This window comes from Barbatula barbatula (genome assembly GCF_947034865.1).
Source record: "Barbatula barbatula genome assembly, chromosome: 3".
Classification (NCBI taxonomy): domain Eukaryota; kingdom Metazoa; phylum Chordata; class Actinopteri; order Cypriniformes; family Nemacheilidae; genus Barbatula; species Barbatula barbatula.
Genome location: NC_136764.1, coordinates 15,124,029 through 15,140,195, shown reverse-complemented (window position 1 = coordinate 15,140,195; position 16,167 = coordinate 15,124,029). Strand labels below are relative to the sequence as shown.

Sequence of the window (16,167 nt, the reverse complement as noted above, 5' to 3'; positions counted from 1 at the left end):
ACATTAGGTGACTTTTATGGTAACTTAGGTCAAGGAATGCACCACGTTAATGAAATATGTAATGCAAACACACACAGCTTATTTATGTTTGTTTCGCAGTTGTTCACAAGTGAACTATGGACTGTGGGGTCTTTTATTGTGAGTCTGTTTATTTTGTGTAATTTGTTTAGTTTATGCCCAACAAGAACAAAAATGCTATCGCCAGATATTCAATTTTGTAAAAGGTTTGTAAATGTTTTATGTGTTTGGTCTGTTTGTCACTACTGTGTATTTGTTGTAGGCACAGAAAGGGTCACGTGCTGAGCTTGTATTGAATGTTTCCGCTTGTCTGTTTTATTTGGGTCACATTGATGATTCCAGTCGTACGCAATGTAAGCTGACGCCATTTGAAGTCTTATACCATTTATGACATTCATTTTCCATCATTTTGGAGTTTGGGAGTTTTAGGAGAGAACTCATTTAAGACAGGTAAGCCGTATAACAACAATATTTGTAATAGCAGACTGTTACTGCAGACTGTGTTTGATATGAATAGTACTGGATATGTACTTTGTGACTATTTGCAAATTAGAATCGGTTTTATTGAAGATTGAACATTAAGCATTTTAAATGTTTAAGTATCTGTAATGTTTAGGTAAATGCAATTGCATATAAGATGTAAGTAAATGTATCTTATGTATGAGAGGACGGATGTTGCACAGCAAAACTGTTTCTGTTTTGAGACTGAGAATTTTACACTGTGAAACTCATTAAGATGACATTGTTCATATTTACCACTAGATGGAAGTATTCTCATATGTGAAAGTGCCTGCAAGAACACAATTACGATCTGTAATTCTGTATTAGGATTATATATATTGAGAAAAGCTTTTATTTACATGAGTTTAGTGTGTATTAATGATTTAAAATGTTTCAAAATTGCTTGCATCAAACATTACCTCAACAGTTATCAACAGGGCAATATTGTTAACATTTTGTCTTTCTGTGTAATTTCATTTATCCAGAGCACAGGACTTTCATCTACTGAGTGTCAGCATCATATCACGGAGTTATAATGATAAACCCGCCCGTTGGACCAGGAGGTGAGTATAATGTTTAATGTTGTGAAAAAGAAAAAGAAAATATGTCTCCAAGCTGGGACTGCACTATGGCTATATGTGAGAGGCAGAGCACTTTTTTAGACTTGGCCTCAGCCCTCGTGTATACATTCTGTAACATTATATAAATTCTGTAACGGTTGGGCATGACAGGTGTAAAACTACAGATGTTGCTTGGAAACAAGAGGTAACAGCAAGGTAAAGACAAGTTATGACAACCTAAAATTTAGCAGAATGAATTATTTTATCAATGTTTAGAGATGGTTGCTGCATATCTCTCAGTGGGTTGATGGGGCAATTATTTTTAGAGCCTTTTAAGTTCTTTAATATAGTGTCTTTGACAAAAGCTCTCCAGCACAGAATCTGTTATTTAAATTTGTTATTATTTAGTTTTAATTTTTCTTTATTATTACAGTAATTGAATAGGACTTGAGCAGCCATTTGTCCATACAGTGGATATAAATGTTTGCAAAGCGGTATGATCCCATTCATTTGAATGTAGAGCTGGCGACTTCCGGCAACACCAGCAGTCACAACCGTTGCCAACTGGATAGGTTGTATCCAGCGACACGACACAGTTGAGAAATCTTCAACTTCATGCAAATGAAGAGCGACTTTCGGAAGCGACAGCCAACAGGAAGATGTAGAGCTGATGTGATCCCTCTCCAGCTCTTGTAGTAATGTGATCCTTGCTGTTGGCGATTTACCACTATAGTGACCTGAACCGCCACCCCTGGCGACATGCAGCGACAAAGTCGCTTATAATCTGACTGAATACAGTTTAAGAAGGAAAATTACTTGATGCCATCCAGCCGCACCTCTCGCATCATAAAAACACTTAATTTCAAACAACCTGCACTGTAAAAAAGGATTTGAGGATTTAGTTGACTCAACTTATTTTCCTAAGTATATTCAACTAAAATGCTGAGTGTACTTAAGATATTAAGTTTACCTGTGTCCAACTAATCCGTTTAATCAGACTAGTTTATTCAACAAAGATTTCTCAGTTGTCTGAGTGGCATGGAAACCCCGCCCACCGAGCATGTCAGCTGCGCGCGTCACTCACCGTTCACCCCTGCATAATTGCGTCAGGAAACCCTATCAAAAATACACACGGATCACAGGCGACAACGCTCTATAACTGACGAGAAGCTTCCATTTTTTCGGTCAAGGGTTTTTCGTGGTAAGTGCAAATTTATATCTTGTTATTTGTGAAAGTTCCCGTTAAGGTGTTTACAGAACCCTGCACATGTATGTTCCTAGTTTTACGAATAAGCTATTATTTTACTAGTTAATGAGTTCCCCTAATTTTTTATTCAGTTGTGGCCACATGCAGTATATATATATATATATATATATATATATATATATATATATATAGTAGTTACAGTGAAGAGAAGAGAAGTGAACAAAACTTTGTATTTCATTTTCGCCAATTTGTTTGTGATTTTATGAGGTCATCATAACGAGGACATCTTCTCAGTCAGCGGCCCCTGCAAAAACCCCGCGGAGCCTTCCCCACAACACAGAACACAGGTGACCATGCGCCGTGGCTGACTTCTATATGAGTTCTTGAGGAAAAATGTTTATCCAGATAGTATTTGTAAAAGTCACTGTTAAGGTATACAGAACGCTGAACATGTTCCAGGGTTTGACAAATACGCTTGTCCTCGCCAAGTTAACGAGCAGAGTTCCGTGAAGTGCCTTCATCGTTTTGCTTCTTTGTGTATGCTCACTGTTATTTTACGGTCGTGGCATCCTGTTATTGAAATATGTCATCCACGGTTTTCCTGCATAAAAAATAAGAAGCCGCCTCCGTCTCACACTCTTGCGAAAATGATTTCGGGACGATCAACAGACAGACTGTCATTTGTAACTGTAGTTGCGCCACAATGGAGGCGCTGTTTCTTTATCAGCACCAGTGAGGCGCAGTGTTGCCAACTTAGCAATTTTGTTGCTAGATTTAGCAACTTTTCAGACTACCCTAGCAACTTTTTTTTCATAAAGCACCTAGCAACAAATTTAGCATTTGCTTTTATTTATTTGGCAACTTTTAGCAACTTTTGGAAAGTGACTCTAATCCAAAAAACACATGAAATGGCAAGGGTGTGGTGAGCTGGTAAGGGCATCACAACTTCCAATAGGAAAATTCAACTGCAGTAGCCACCGTTCAACCAGAAAAGGGCAGCACTCAGACGTTTTTACCTTTTTACAGCATATATTGTAGAATTAAAACACTTTATACCCAAATGTCAAAAAAATTACTTGAATAAATGAACAGCATTAATAAAGCCCCAGTCTTACAGATCATTAAATTAAAAAAGTTGTTTTAGGGTATATCAACTACCACAGTGCTTTTATTGTTCAGTTAACGTGTAGTTTCAATGGTAAATTAGAAAATAGCCTACATAAACTGTAATTGTTCAAAAGTGTTTAACTGTTCAATGTCAATGTTGTATTTAAAATGAAAAAAATCTTATCATGAATAAGTGTTGTTTGTATTACTTTTACAAATGCTGTGTGTGTGTGTGTATGTATGTATGTATATATATATATATATATAATATAAACAATAATATCTACGTATTACTTATAATGGCGTAGTTTTGTGTTGCGATTACGCAATGACGTCATAGCGCAATGACGTCACAACGTCATTTAGCAACTTTTAGCAACAAAGCGATCTGCCTTTAGCAACTTCCCCTGAAAAATAGTTGGCAACACTGGTGAGGCGCTGAAGAGTCGCAGAACAAGAGCTAGAAGTAGCTTTGTTTCACGGCAGTTTATGTGAATTCCTTTTCATCAAAGTACGTTCATTTTCTTGAAATTGTAAAACGTGCTGTACATCGTTGTAACGTTTCATAATGTGCAGTTGTTTCATTGAATTAGCGTTATACTGTTCACAACGTGTTCGCCAGTATAAATGCACATGCATGTGATACGAATGACTCGTTTGAACAGGTAAAACTATTCAGTCACTAGCGAATATAAGATTTCAGCGAATCATTTATAGCTCCGTAAACCACAAGAGAACGCAGGATATGAATGAGATTTGCTCATTTAGTAAAACTAAAGGCACTCCGGAAGCAGTCATACTTTCATAACAAAACGCTTGTACTTTATGTGATCCAATGTTGTTTGCCTACTCCTGGCAGAAGGCAAAAATTGGTAGCTCTTTGAGTTTATCGAAATATTTATTTAAACCGTTTGAAAAGGCTGAAATTGAGCAAAAGGACAATACTGTGCAGCAGACATTTACATTTATGCATTTGGCAGATGCTTTTATCCAAAGCGACTTACATTTCATTATTCTATAAATTTATACGTGGGTATCTGCCATCCCCTGGGATCACACCCACAACCTTGTATTGTTAACACAATGCTCTTACCACTGAGCTACAGGACAATATTACATTACATACAGCCCTTTAGCTGTTATATATGCACTAACTCAAAAAGTAAATATATACTAGTCTAACTTTGACTTTTCTTTTTCTTCAGATTTGGGCTAGTTCAACAGAGCATCTTGTGACTCGTATGAAGTAGACCTGCAAGCTCTGCCCATATTCTTCTGCCAACCAACGCAAAATAATAAGGCACTATAAGATAAAAAACAGACACTTCAGTAGATCTTGCCCCTTACCTTGCATCTATAGTGACTGTTTGTGTTCTTTTAAGACACAAGTTGCCCTTAAAAAACATTTGTTACAGCACAAAAAATATCTGCTTCATCAGTTTCAGCCAACTATTACCCACAAATCTCATGTAATAACGCATAGGTTACAGTGTGAATTGTGTAATTTTTCTGAGCCATGTACTTTGTACATTTGGGAACTCATTTGAAGAATGAGTCTGTTAACTGTCCTTTTAAGCAGTGTCAATTTAATATGAAATGTCAATGTTAAACTTTGCCTTGTAAAGGAAACTAATCTTTTTTCTAACATATATAAGACTAACATATATTTAAAGTACGTGTTCACTTTTAGCAGCACTTAAAGGCAGTAATTTATTTACGTATGCTGTAGTTTAACATGCGTTTGTTACTTAATTTTTCCATAACATGCACATATGAAATGTCAATGTTAAAATATACTTTATAAAGGAAATTAAAATGAAATAAAATAACATTCTGCTTGTTATTCCATGTCCGGAAGTCATGTTTATGCAGTACTGTTCAACCTGTTGAATTAACTTAACATTCCAAGTAAGATCAACTAATTTTGGAAAAAGTAACATGGCTGCCTTAAAAAGATAAGTTAATTCAACAAGCTGTTTCTTTTATCTAGTTTGCACGAATAATAATTATAAGTGTATGCAACCAGATACTTAGTTTTAACAACTAAACATTTGTTGGTCTTACTAATTTGATGTTCTTTTTACTCCAATTAAGGTTTGCGCAACTTTCTTTTCTTGTTGGTCCAATTGCCACAATTGTTGGTCAAAAAAATATGAAGTTGATAACACTTAACCATTTTAACCCCAACTATTGATTCTTAATTCAAAGAACTCTTAATATGTGTCAACAACTAAAGTTTTTTAGCATACTCAACTCAATATTTTAAGGCAGCCAGGTTACAAATTATTTCAAGTTGAATTAACTTGTTTGTTTTTACAGTGTGCATGGGTTGTACTTTTTACCAGTAGAGGGTGATACTAGAATCTATTTGAGAGACAAATCATGACCATCCTACAGTGCAATATTTGGAGTCAAAATTCATAATATGTGTGTGGAATTCCTGGCTTAGTTTGAACAGAATATAACTCTGGTCTTCCTCAGGGGTGTGTCGGCTGCTGACCTGTTTGCTGTGTAAGTTGGAGTCTCACATGGACACCTCGGAGGACAGTACTTTTCTACAGGACATGCTCATGGGCAATACTCTGCATCTGCTTATTAAGGTCAGAGTTTATTTTAGCAGCCACCAGTATATGAATGAGTTGGTGTTAGCCCACTTTACTGACCCGACTTTGTCAGTGCTTCTTGAACTGGGCTAAATTATTAGGTTCATGTTGTCCACTGGGTTGACCACAGCAAGATCTCACCTACTCAAACATTGACAGACTCATTATCTCTCTCTCTCTCTCTCTCTCTCTCTCTCTCTCTCTCACTCTGTCATTTATTCACCCACTCAAGCTTACACTGGCATTTCTTCATGATGAAATCTGTTGAAAGCTCCCCAAACACTGAAGCAAGCGCACACCCATCATCATCATTTGCTGGCAGAAAGTTCTAATGAATACAGCACATGCTGTCTGCAATGCTGAGTGTGAGTGGTAGGGTGGGGGTGGCGAGCAGGGAGGGAGAAGAGGTCGAAGGGGAAGAGGAGACTGTGATAAAAGCCCAAACAGAGCTCAGCTGGACTTCTGGCCGCTCTGTTTGATGAGACACGTGTAGTGTCCTTGCTGCATGTTGGTCTTTGAATGCTAGGACAGGATCAGATTTTCCATTCAATCTGGCATTACTTAGAGAAACTACGGGACGTCTCTGAAAATTGTTCGAAAGCATTGATACAGAAAGTTCTTTAAATGCAAGCAAGGCACACAAATTCCCACAATGAACACTACGTACTCTATACCTGCAACACGTGGAGCTTTCATGTCATTCAGTCATAAAATACACACACAAACACACACCTGCTGATGGACCACCTCTAAAAAAGTGTTTGTTACGTCAAAGTGTCTCACAAGAGGCAGGCTATGAAATTATTTATAAGTGAAACATTTTAGCATGAGTCTGACAAATCTTAGATTGATATACCAATTCTCACCGCACGGTATGTTCCAACTAATTTAGCCCATCTCGGTGCCAAACGCAAACATGCAACTAAAGGATTAAAGTAAGTGTGAAAGATGAGAATCTTTTGCTTTTTCCAAGGCACTGCCATTTGACTGTAAAGAAAATCAGAGCTTTTTCTCTCGGAAAATAAGCAATTATACTGCCATTACAAACACAGAGGAACTTTACAAGAGAACAACCAAAAAAAATATGAAGTAAATTTAGCATAAGATTTTTTTAAATATCAATTATTGTTATATTTTTTGTTTTTTTCATACTTTGAGCAGGTTATTGCAATGATGGTTTTTGTGGAAATTTGATATTGAAATATTTTTATGAATTTAGATCATTTGTTTTGGCCTACCTCTATGTGTAAGCTTTGGCAGGTGGGTAAGTAGAACGTTCAGTCCGCAGAAGAATTTTATATAGTTTTGTAGAGTTTAGCAGAAAATACGACCCCAAACCTACAGGTCTGTATGTATCTGGTTTGTATGTATGATATCATCTTTAAAAAAATGAACATTGTTGTATAGCTGTAATGAAACATGTTCGTGTTTATGAGGACTGTTGGCTGTGTGAGGGCCATAAATATGATTACATCTTCCTTGGCTAATATTCTAATAGTTTTCCCATTGCCTCTGCAACACATATAAAGTCCAACCAGTGGATGGACAGATGGCCTTGCCAATGTTCTCTCCTTAAAGATCTGGAGGTTTTGTTTGAACGTCTTTATTTTGTAACTTTATATGATTTAGCACAGAATTCTGGCTTATCTGCTCATCCGATCATCAGCTCTGGTGACACGGTGTGTGATATATTACTCAGATAAAACAATCGAACATAATAATACATAGGAATTTGCTACCAGACAAATTTCAGGGGTTGAACAGGGTGGGCCACATTACGTCTAGCTGCAGCTTAATGCCACTTCTCCTCTCTTCACAGGTCTATGACAGGCTGCAGAAGTACAGGGACCAGCAGCCCACTCCACTGCTGGAGAGTACAGAGGGCCTGTTACAGGATGTAAGTTCTCTTCTTGGGTGTCTTTTGGTGTTTGTGTTTCTCCAGACCAGAGTGATGGGATAACGCTCAGTGGACCTGAGAGAGGTTTAAGTTGCAAGCAGTGCAGTACCGCAAATCTTGGGGGTCCCCCAGTGAACCATGAGAAGCCCCCACCCCTGCACACAAAACTTTATTTGAAGGTGTAGTAGTATGTGGACGGTTCCACAAATTCTAGAAATTATGCATTTGAAGAAAGCAGCTGGACTGGCAGCTTCGTTCTGGTGTGCACATTAATCAAAAATGAACAATGAAATGTGTAATATTTTATGCACATGTCTGAATCTGTGTAGATGCATTTAGGTAGTTCCATGCAAATGTCAAACTTAAGTAAAAAAAAAGATTTTCACCTTAAAAATAGGTCATATGTCAATATTAAAGTATTAATGTCTTAAGCTTTTAAAACATAGTTTTCCAGGTAAGTGAATAGGCACGTCCATGACGGAATTGTCACGTTAATATCTGTCCATATTCCTCATAAATGGGCACATGCAATTTAAAATAACAATGTTGTGGTTAGTGAAGAGATATCCCTTCTCCACTTGTTGAATATCATTGTTTCTGGTTTGCACATTTTTAGTATGCAAAAATGTATGTTGTCTCTCAAAAATGTGTCCTTTTTTCATCACATCAATAACGCATGAATGACTAGTATTTTTCTGATGTCTCTTATCAGAGATTGTTCAATATATTTGTAATAAATACATTCTGTGAGAATTTATATTATATAAGTTTTGGCTGAAAATGTCACATCCATAACACTGGAATTGCTCATTTAGATTTAGTATGCAACTTTATGGGTAATCTGTGGAGTAAAATCTAAATTGAATTTGTAAATAATAAAAAAAAAAAGTCCGTGCTGTTTCCCTGGGGCAATACATTAATTTCTTTAAAATCAATTGTTCACATTTTCTACCATTCATAGATGTAGAAAATATATATATATTTTTTTAAATATAAATCAATTGTTCACATTTTCTACCATTCATAGATGTAGAAAATATATATATTTTTTATAAATCAAGTGATAACACACAGACAGTTTGTGCAAATAATTCTTAGGTGAATTCCCCATTAAGAATGTATTTGACATTATAACTTAAGATATGATTGAAATCCCTAACCGCTCTCATTGCTATTGTTGCTTTAAGCAGTATAGAAACTTCAACTCGACCATGCACATCTTGCAAAAACCATTAGCCCTGCCTGTATCAGTTCAGTTCTGCAGAAACTCTTGAAACAGAAGATTATCTCCAGCCTGTGTCTTTATATGCCATATTTCATTAAAGCAAAGAGGAGGTTTATAGTGATATCACTTTCCATCTTCCCTTTGCCTAAAACCGAGGAGGACATTTCTAAGCATTAAGCCATTAAAAGCGTTTTCCTTACGTCGCTGCTTGGTGTAAAATTTCAGTTTTGGAAATTTAATGTATGTTTAATGTCAGGTCCGGTGTCATTCACAACCACATTCAGTCCATGGCTTGTCGCTGTTTGGCTTCTCCAGGGCTCCTGGTTCTGTGGCTTTTTGACCTGCTCCACAAACACTCGCATAATATTGTCAAGTGTGTTTGGATAGATTGAACCAAACTCCAGAGCATTGCCAAAGCAAACTGGCACCAAGTCAGTTCATGATACCTGGAGCATAAAGTAAGCGAATAGAATGGTCAGTGGTTCAAAGAGACGCTGTTATTACATATTGTATCATTATTAAGTTGCGAATGCTGAATGTCTGTTGCCATGAAAATATTTGCCTTTTGTTTCAGTTGGCAGAGGAGCTCCGTGTTGAGGTCGCCAGCCGAGAGACATCAGAGCTGTTGGACCTACTCTCCAGGCCTCATGTACAGGTGAGAAGAGAATGTATGTTCACGTCGACATCTGAGAGGATAAAATACAAGGGAGCGTGACTATCTCTGAGTGACTGAAAGTAGAAGCAGATGAATGAATTCCTGCTTTGATGGTGGGCTTTTGTCGCTAGATAAAAGACACATGAGTAGTATTTGGAGGAAAATGAATCCAAATGATGTGTGTTTCTTTATTTTCTCTAAGCAAGACGTCGACTTTAGACATGCTTATTGTTTTGTTGGCACAGTTGATCAAAACAAAATCGTATAAAGTTGACAAAATCTAGAAATTAAGCTCTCTCTCTGTCTGATTATAAGTGTCATCTTGACAAGAAACGGACAAAAGATTATAGACTTTTAGGCCTGTTAAAAACCAGACCCACGCATTAGGTTTATGGAGTTCAGGAGTTTTACTGATGAGGGCTTTGACAGCTTTATTTCTAATAGATGAATATTATGCTGGTTCTTGGATCGTTAGTTTGGCTCTCACATTTTATGATTGGCTCTCACATTTTATGAGGCAACACTGAAGTTCCTGAGTGAGGTGATTTTCATCTTTATCAAGCCAAGTTAGAAGACAAATCAACGGCCTTATACTCTCTGTATGTTTATATGAGACAAACCTTTCATTATTATTGCATGTGCATGACCTGTATTGCTTGATTGTGATTGGTCGATCGTGGCTATTTTCAATTACCATACGTCCAAGCAATTTCTTATGTGCCAAGTTTCATGCCTTATTTGATATATATTCTTTAAGGTATAGGGCCCTATAGTACACCTGGTGTTTATGCTAGTTTCAGCCCGATGCAGGTCTAATTTTCCCGTCCTGCGCCGCATTGTTTAAATAACAAATGCATTTGCACTCATTTGTGCACCCATGAGCGTATTGGTCTAAGAAAGAGGTGTGCTCAGGCGCATTGTTGGCGCGTTGCTATTTTGAAGAACTTAAATAAATAGACTGCTAAAGTCCTGGTCTAAAGTCAATGGCGCAATATTTTTTTAGTTATTTAAAGAGCGCGTTAGGAATATGCACCTATAGGCGGGTGCACTGCGCTCATACATTTGGCTTATAACACACAGAAGGACGTGTAATGCCAAATAATTTTAAAAATGAATTACAATGTAAAAGATTTTATTTAACTAAAGTTTTGAAACATCATTCAATGAATCTCGGGATAGCCAAAGCTGTGAAGGATATATCCGTTCTATCCTTAAAACCCCACGGAAATAAGGTCGCATTTTGGGGCTGCATTTGAAGCAATCTTTGAATTGGGACAGCCTTACCAGCCTTCAGTCGCGCTGCTGTGATGCAATCTTTCTTAAAGTGCAAGCCTTCAAAAACGCAGCCCCCCCCAAATAAATTGAACAAAGCCCCCTATTGGGAGACAGTACGTAAGCGTACATTAAATCATAGCTTTAAACTACCGCCTTTAAGGCCTTTCAGACGTCAGCATCCTCCATAATACCGTATACTTTAGAGAATTTACTGATAATAATAAGATGCTTGCGGTTTGATTATTTATTCTGTATTAGAGCACACGTGAATACTAGCCGGAGAGAAGACAAAGATGTTAGGTTACTGATATTGATAAATCAACATCAAAAACTCAAAATCTGGATAAGATGCATTGTATAATGCCTAAAATATCATGTATATAATAAATTGAAAATTATTTTGGTTATTAATATGCATGTTTGTATTGTTTCTGACAAACAATATAAAAATGTATGAAAATACACCAAATAGCGTCTTTATTTTCCTACTTTCTTATTTTAACATATATATATATATATATATATATATATATATATATTATCCTACAGATCCTTATATTTACTGAAGAACTGATTAGTGTGTCTGTGTTTAGTTTGGCTACCTAGCTATGCGTGCAACCATTTTACGTCATCGAAAAAGAAAATAGCCGCATCTTTAGGTTTAAATGAGTATTACATTTAGTTTTTTTTAAGAATTTAAAATATTTTATGTGTTTCTAACGACAAATGCTAAAGTGTAAGGCTATTACAACGCATTACACCATACATCTCTCTACACACTGTGTCACCCCTAATTAAGTGAATCGGGACAAGCTGTTTAGAATATGTGACCAGGCTCGCCGACCGTTTTCCTGACGTTAAAAACTAGCAAAAGTGGACTCGGACACGCCCTGTGTGCACTTATGCGCTTTAAACAATGCGCTTAGATCGTGAATATAGGGCCCATAGTCTTAAAGGGATAGTTCAGCCAGCACAGAAGAAGATATTTTGAAGAAAGCTTGCAACCAAAAAAACATTGGCACTGAGACATTATTTAAAATCTTATTTTGTGTTTTACTTAAGAAATAAAAAATGTTCTCTTTAAAGGGAAAGGGTCACACCTGTGCTTCATTATTCTCTTCAGGGTCTTCTCTCAGTCCATGACACGGTGGCCCAGAAAGACTATGACCCTCAGTTGCCTTCTCTGCCTTCATTGCATGATCACAAAGAGGATAAGGAAGATTCATTCAGGATCATCTGTATGATTAAAAACCAGGAGCCTCTGGTGAGTCCCTCTGGTACTGATAGAAACACTTACTGATCCAATTTGTGTGTGTATCTGCGTGTTTGTTCCACATATATTATAGTGTTAAAGGGGAGGTGTGATGTAATTTGACTTCTTTAAATTTAATTGGGGAGTAATTTAGCTGTTTGAGCATGAACAACATCTGCCAAGTTGTAACGCTCAAGGTTCACAGAGAAGGAAGATGTTTTCTTTCACAGAAATCAATTTTTAAATACTACAATGAAAGGCTCATTGGGACTACAACAAACTTTTTCCTGGGTTAGTGATATCACGAAATCCAATATAAAGACTTAACAGAACCCCTTTAAAAACTGAAACAAATGTACAGCCATCAGAACATTTAGAAACAAATTGAAATGTTAAGCAAACATCTGTCAGACTAAATTACATATCGCTGCTTTCCTTCTAAAACCTTGTATCTCCATATTTCATGATTTTTATTTTTGCCATAAATCATTATTATTAGTCACTGGATTCTGCAAATATCTAGCCAATAAAAAATATCAAAAAGTGCTCGTCAACTGTAATGACTACTGTAATGCACTTCTTAGTGATTGCCTGCATCATCAATAAACAAACTACAGTTAGTTCAGAATGCAGCTGCAAGAGTTAACCAGGTCCAGAAAATACCATCACGTAACCCCAATGTTATCAACCCTTCACTGGCAAGTATCGTATTGACTTTAAAGTTCTTTTAATCACTTATAAAGCCTTAAATGGTTTATCTCCTAGAGCTTCTATCACACTACAACCCGTCATGCTCTCTGAAATCTCAAAACTGGGACTTTTGATAACACCTAGAATAACTAAATCCACCAAAGGGGGTCGAGCTTTCTCATACGTAGCACCTAAACTCTGGAATTGCCTTCCTGACGCTATTTGTGGATCAGACACAGTCTAGATTAAAGACGCATCTTTTCAGCCAAGCATTCACTTAATTATTAAGGTACAGTTTTTTCCATTTCCTGAAAAACAGCGAATTTGGACGTCCGAGGTTTCAGAAGGACAGCAACGATATATATGAAAGAAAATGCTTGCCAAGTGTTGGTGGATTGGTCTGCCTCAGACCCTTGCAAACTATCAGATATCTTTACATAATGATCATTTATAAAACACAGAATACAAAACTGTAAGATTACTGTTTGAGTGACCCAATCTCATGTTTTAACTTCATAAACAGTGTTATTTTTCATGTTCATATTAAAATGAAAGATTGAATGAAATGAATGCCCAACTGCAGTAGTCCACATACTTACCGTGAAGTTATCTAAAGCCATGTACACACCTTTGTGTGCAGCAGACTGTAATGTAAGTACATGAGATTTGAGCACTTCAGCAGAGAAGACTGTGAGTAAATAGACAAATCTTTTCCTCAGACAAAGCTGTGGCATTGGAAACTTCCAACACAATAGTCACATGGATTGCTTTTGTGTTGTGTTTGGTCATTTGGAGGTTTATTGCCTCTGGTCAGTTTTCCCTTTTATTGTTTGGAAAAGAGAAGCGTGAACAACCTGTCTGACATGGGTTTGGAATAACATGACCATGTGAAAGAGCTGAGCGCAAAAGAGCAACATTTTCTTAATTGTTCGACCTAAGAAAGAAAGTCATATGAGTTTGGAAAGATATCTGAGTGAGTAAATGATGACAGAATGTTTATTTTTGGGTGAACTATCCCTGTAAGGTCATGGCACTGAAATTGATTTGGAAAACGATTATAATCACCAGAACACTATTAAGGCACGCATATTTAGAGTAAAGATTTGGATTATAATACTAAAGAGTATCAAAGCGTAACCTGGATCAAACTTGCCCTCCACTCTACCTCCAGAATCATATTTTCCATCGCTGAACAAAACCATCTGCACTTACATTTGTGTAACTTAGATGTGACGTTTTGAAAACAAATAGGAAACATTGTACAGCGCTCCTCAAATAAAATGCACGACTTCAGAACGAACCCTCTCAAACAAGGCTTATCTTTTTATTGTTAGTTCTCCTTCTCTTGCTGTAACGTGGCAGCCTTCCAAATCATAATGCATAGCTTGTAAAATGATTTTCCCCCATTGTGATTATTTTCGTCTATAACATCTGGTAAGTAACGGCAAACCAGGCAGCCGTTTGAATGGAGCTTTATGAATTCCAGAGAATGAACGGAAAGTGTATCATCATTTTTAGGTACGCCCGTGACAAAGAGTCCCTCCGTGCCATCCGCTCACTGGACTGAATGTTTTTTTCCATCAGTTGTCTGCCATGATTGTGATTGGATTGGAGTAGTCTATGATGAATTATTCAAGAGGTTTATGCTATTTGTCAGAGTCTGACTTGCACATGTTGTAAGTCACAGAGGAGTCAAGATCTTCAAGTGGTTTGGGAACGCTCACATGGATCCAGAGTGTCACAAAAATAAATCAACAAGTTTTGCCTGTTTTGTCTGTCCTAATCATGTACAATGATATACGTTTCAGTGGTGTGAATAAAAACTAGGAACTAGCAATATCTCTGCTATTGCAGATGGTCCTGTGATTGTGGTTTTAATGTGCCTTCTGTTGCAAACGCAAGATCTGAGAATTCATGTGAACTCAATGGGACTGGCAGATGAGGGTTACCTTACTGATGAGGAGACTGCATGATCCCTAAACCTTATTGTTCTATCGTTGAACAGACATGGAGCAGAACCCATCTGTTTCACCGCACCATGGGCAGAGAGCTATAAACACAGGGCCATGGTTTCTCCATTCTCCTTAAAAAGCAGTTCCGCTCATAAGAAACAAGAAAGCTCTCCACAAGCCGGAGATCATTGTGTTTTTGATAGGGGGCCTGAGCCCTGTGATTAGATACTACAGGCCATTTCGTCTTCTTTCGTGGTTAAGCAAGCAGGGCCTCCTAACTCCTCATTTAGTGCTCTCTGGCTAGTATTTCAGTTATACCTCTTTGTGTACACAACAGATTTGAAGATGCGCCGAGTGGCCTCTAAAGTTCAATAAAGGTTTTTTAGGAGCTAAGCAAGCTATTCAGTTGTTTTGGAGGGTGGGTGTGTTGGACACCCCGCAGGGCTGAGGCACCTAAATTGAGCAAAAAGTTGTGTTACGTGAATAAAACACAAATGATTCCGTCCAAGAAATGTGGTAACATGAGATCATGCACAAATGTGTATCTAATTCATCAAGGTCAAACATTATGTGCATTTGGATCTAATAAACCTGGCTGCTGATTTGATCCTTCACACACTAAAATACATTTATCAGATGTTTGACATTTAATGTCAACAAGCTGTGTGATTTCAACAAAAGCTTTCTTGTCTTAATTTGAGCTTTCGGGAATAGAATTTCCTTCATTAGGTTTGACTTGTTCTTCACGGTCTCACGCAACATTTCTTTTTCAGATCTCTGCATAACTTATTATTCCTGTTATGATATTGACACCTGTATTATGCTCTGTCCGGTTTTCTATTGTTCTGACAGTCACAAATTGATTTACAAGGCTGACAGAAATTGTTTGTTACTTATTGGTACCGTCAGATGGATTTTTGCTTAACAGTCAATTTGCTTTGAAAGAAATGGTAGAATTTTGCCTTTTTTGTAATTGTGAATTACACTTAGAAACTTTTTACGAACATTTCTCTATTCCAGGGAGCCACTGTGAAGAGAGATGCATCTACTGGAGCGATAGTTGTGGCTCGGATCATGAGTGGAGGAGCTGCTGATCTTAGTGGTAAGAAACATTTAAATCTATTCTTTGGCCATCGTGTCCTTGACCTACACTTTGAAAAAGTTTGTTATACATTGTCAAAAAGTGTTGTTCAGAAAACTATCTTTGTGTTTGGGTTTATTTAGT

The 16,167-nt window shown here is 37.1% G+C and overlaps 1 protein-coding gene across 2 annotated transcripts in view; it reads left to right on the top strand.

Annotated features, from left to right (window-relative positions):
- Positions 1-16,167, top strand: part of mpp7b (MAGUK p55 scaffold protein 7b) — a 42,454-nt gene that overhangs the window by 197 nt on the left and 26,090 nt on the right. For both annotated transcript variants that reach the window (XM_079452602.1, XM_079452603.1), the window contains exons 2-8: positions 361-468; positions 1,005-1,082; positions 5,875-5,993; positions 7,816-7,893; positions 9,693-9,773; positions 12,172-12,312; positions 15,963-16,044. In XM_079452602.1, the coding sequence (XP_079308728.1) occupies positions 1,055-1,082; positions 5,875-5,993; positions 7,816-7,893; positions 9,693-9,773; positions 12,172-12,312; positions 15,963-16,044 (529 nt within the window). In that variant the 5' untranslated portion in view covers positions 361-468; positions 1,005-1,054. The remainder of the gene's footprint in view (positions 1-360; positions 469-1,004; positions 1,083-5,874; positions 5,994-7,815; positions 7,894-9,692; positions 9,774-12,171; positions 12,313-15,962; positions 16,045-16,167) is intronic.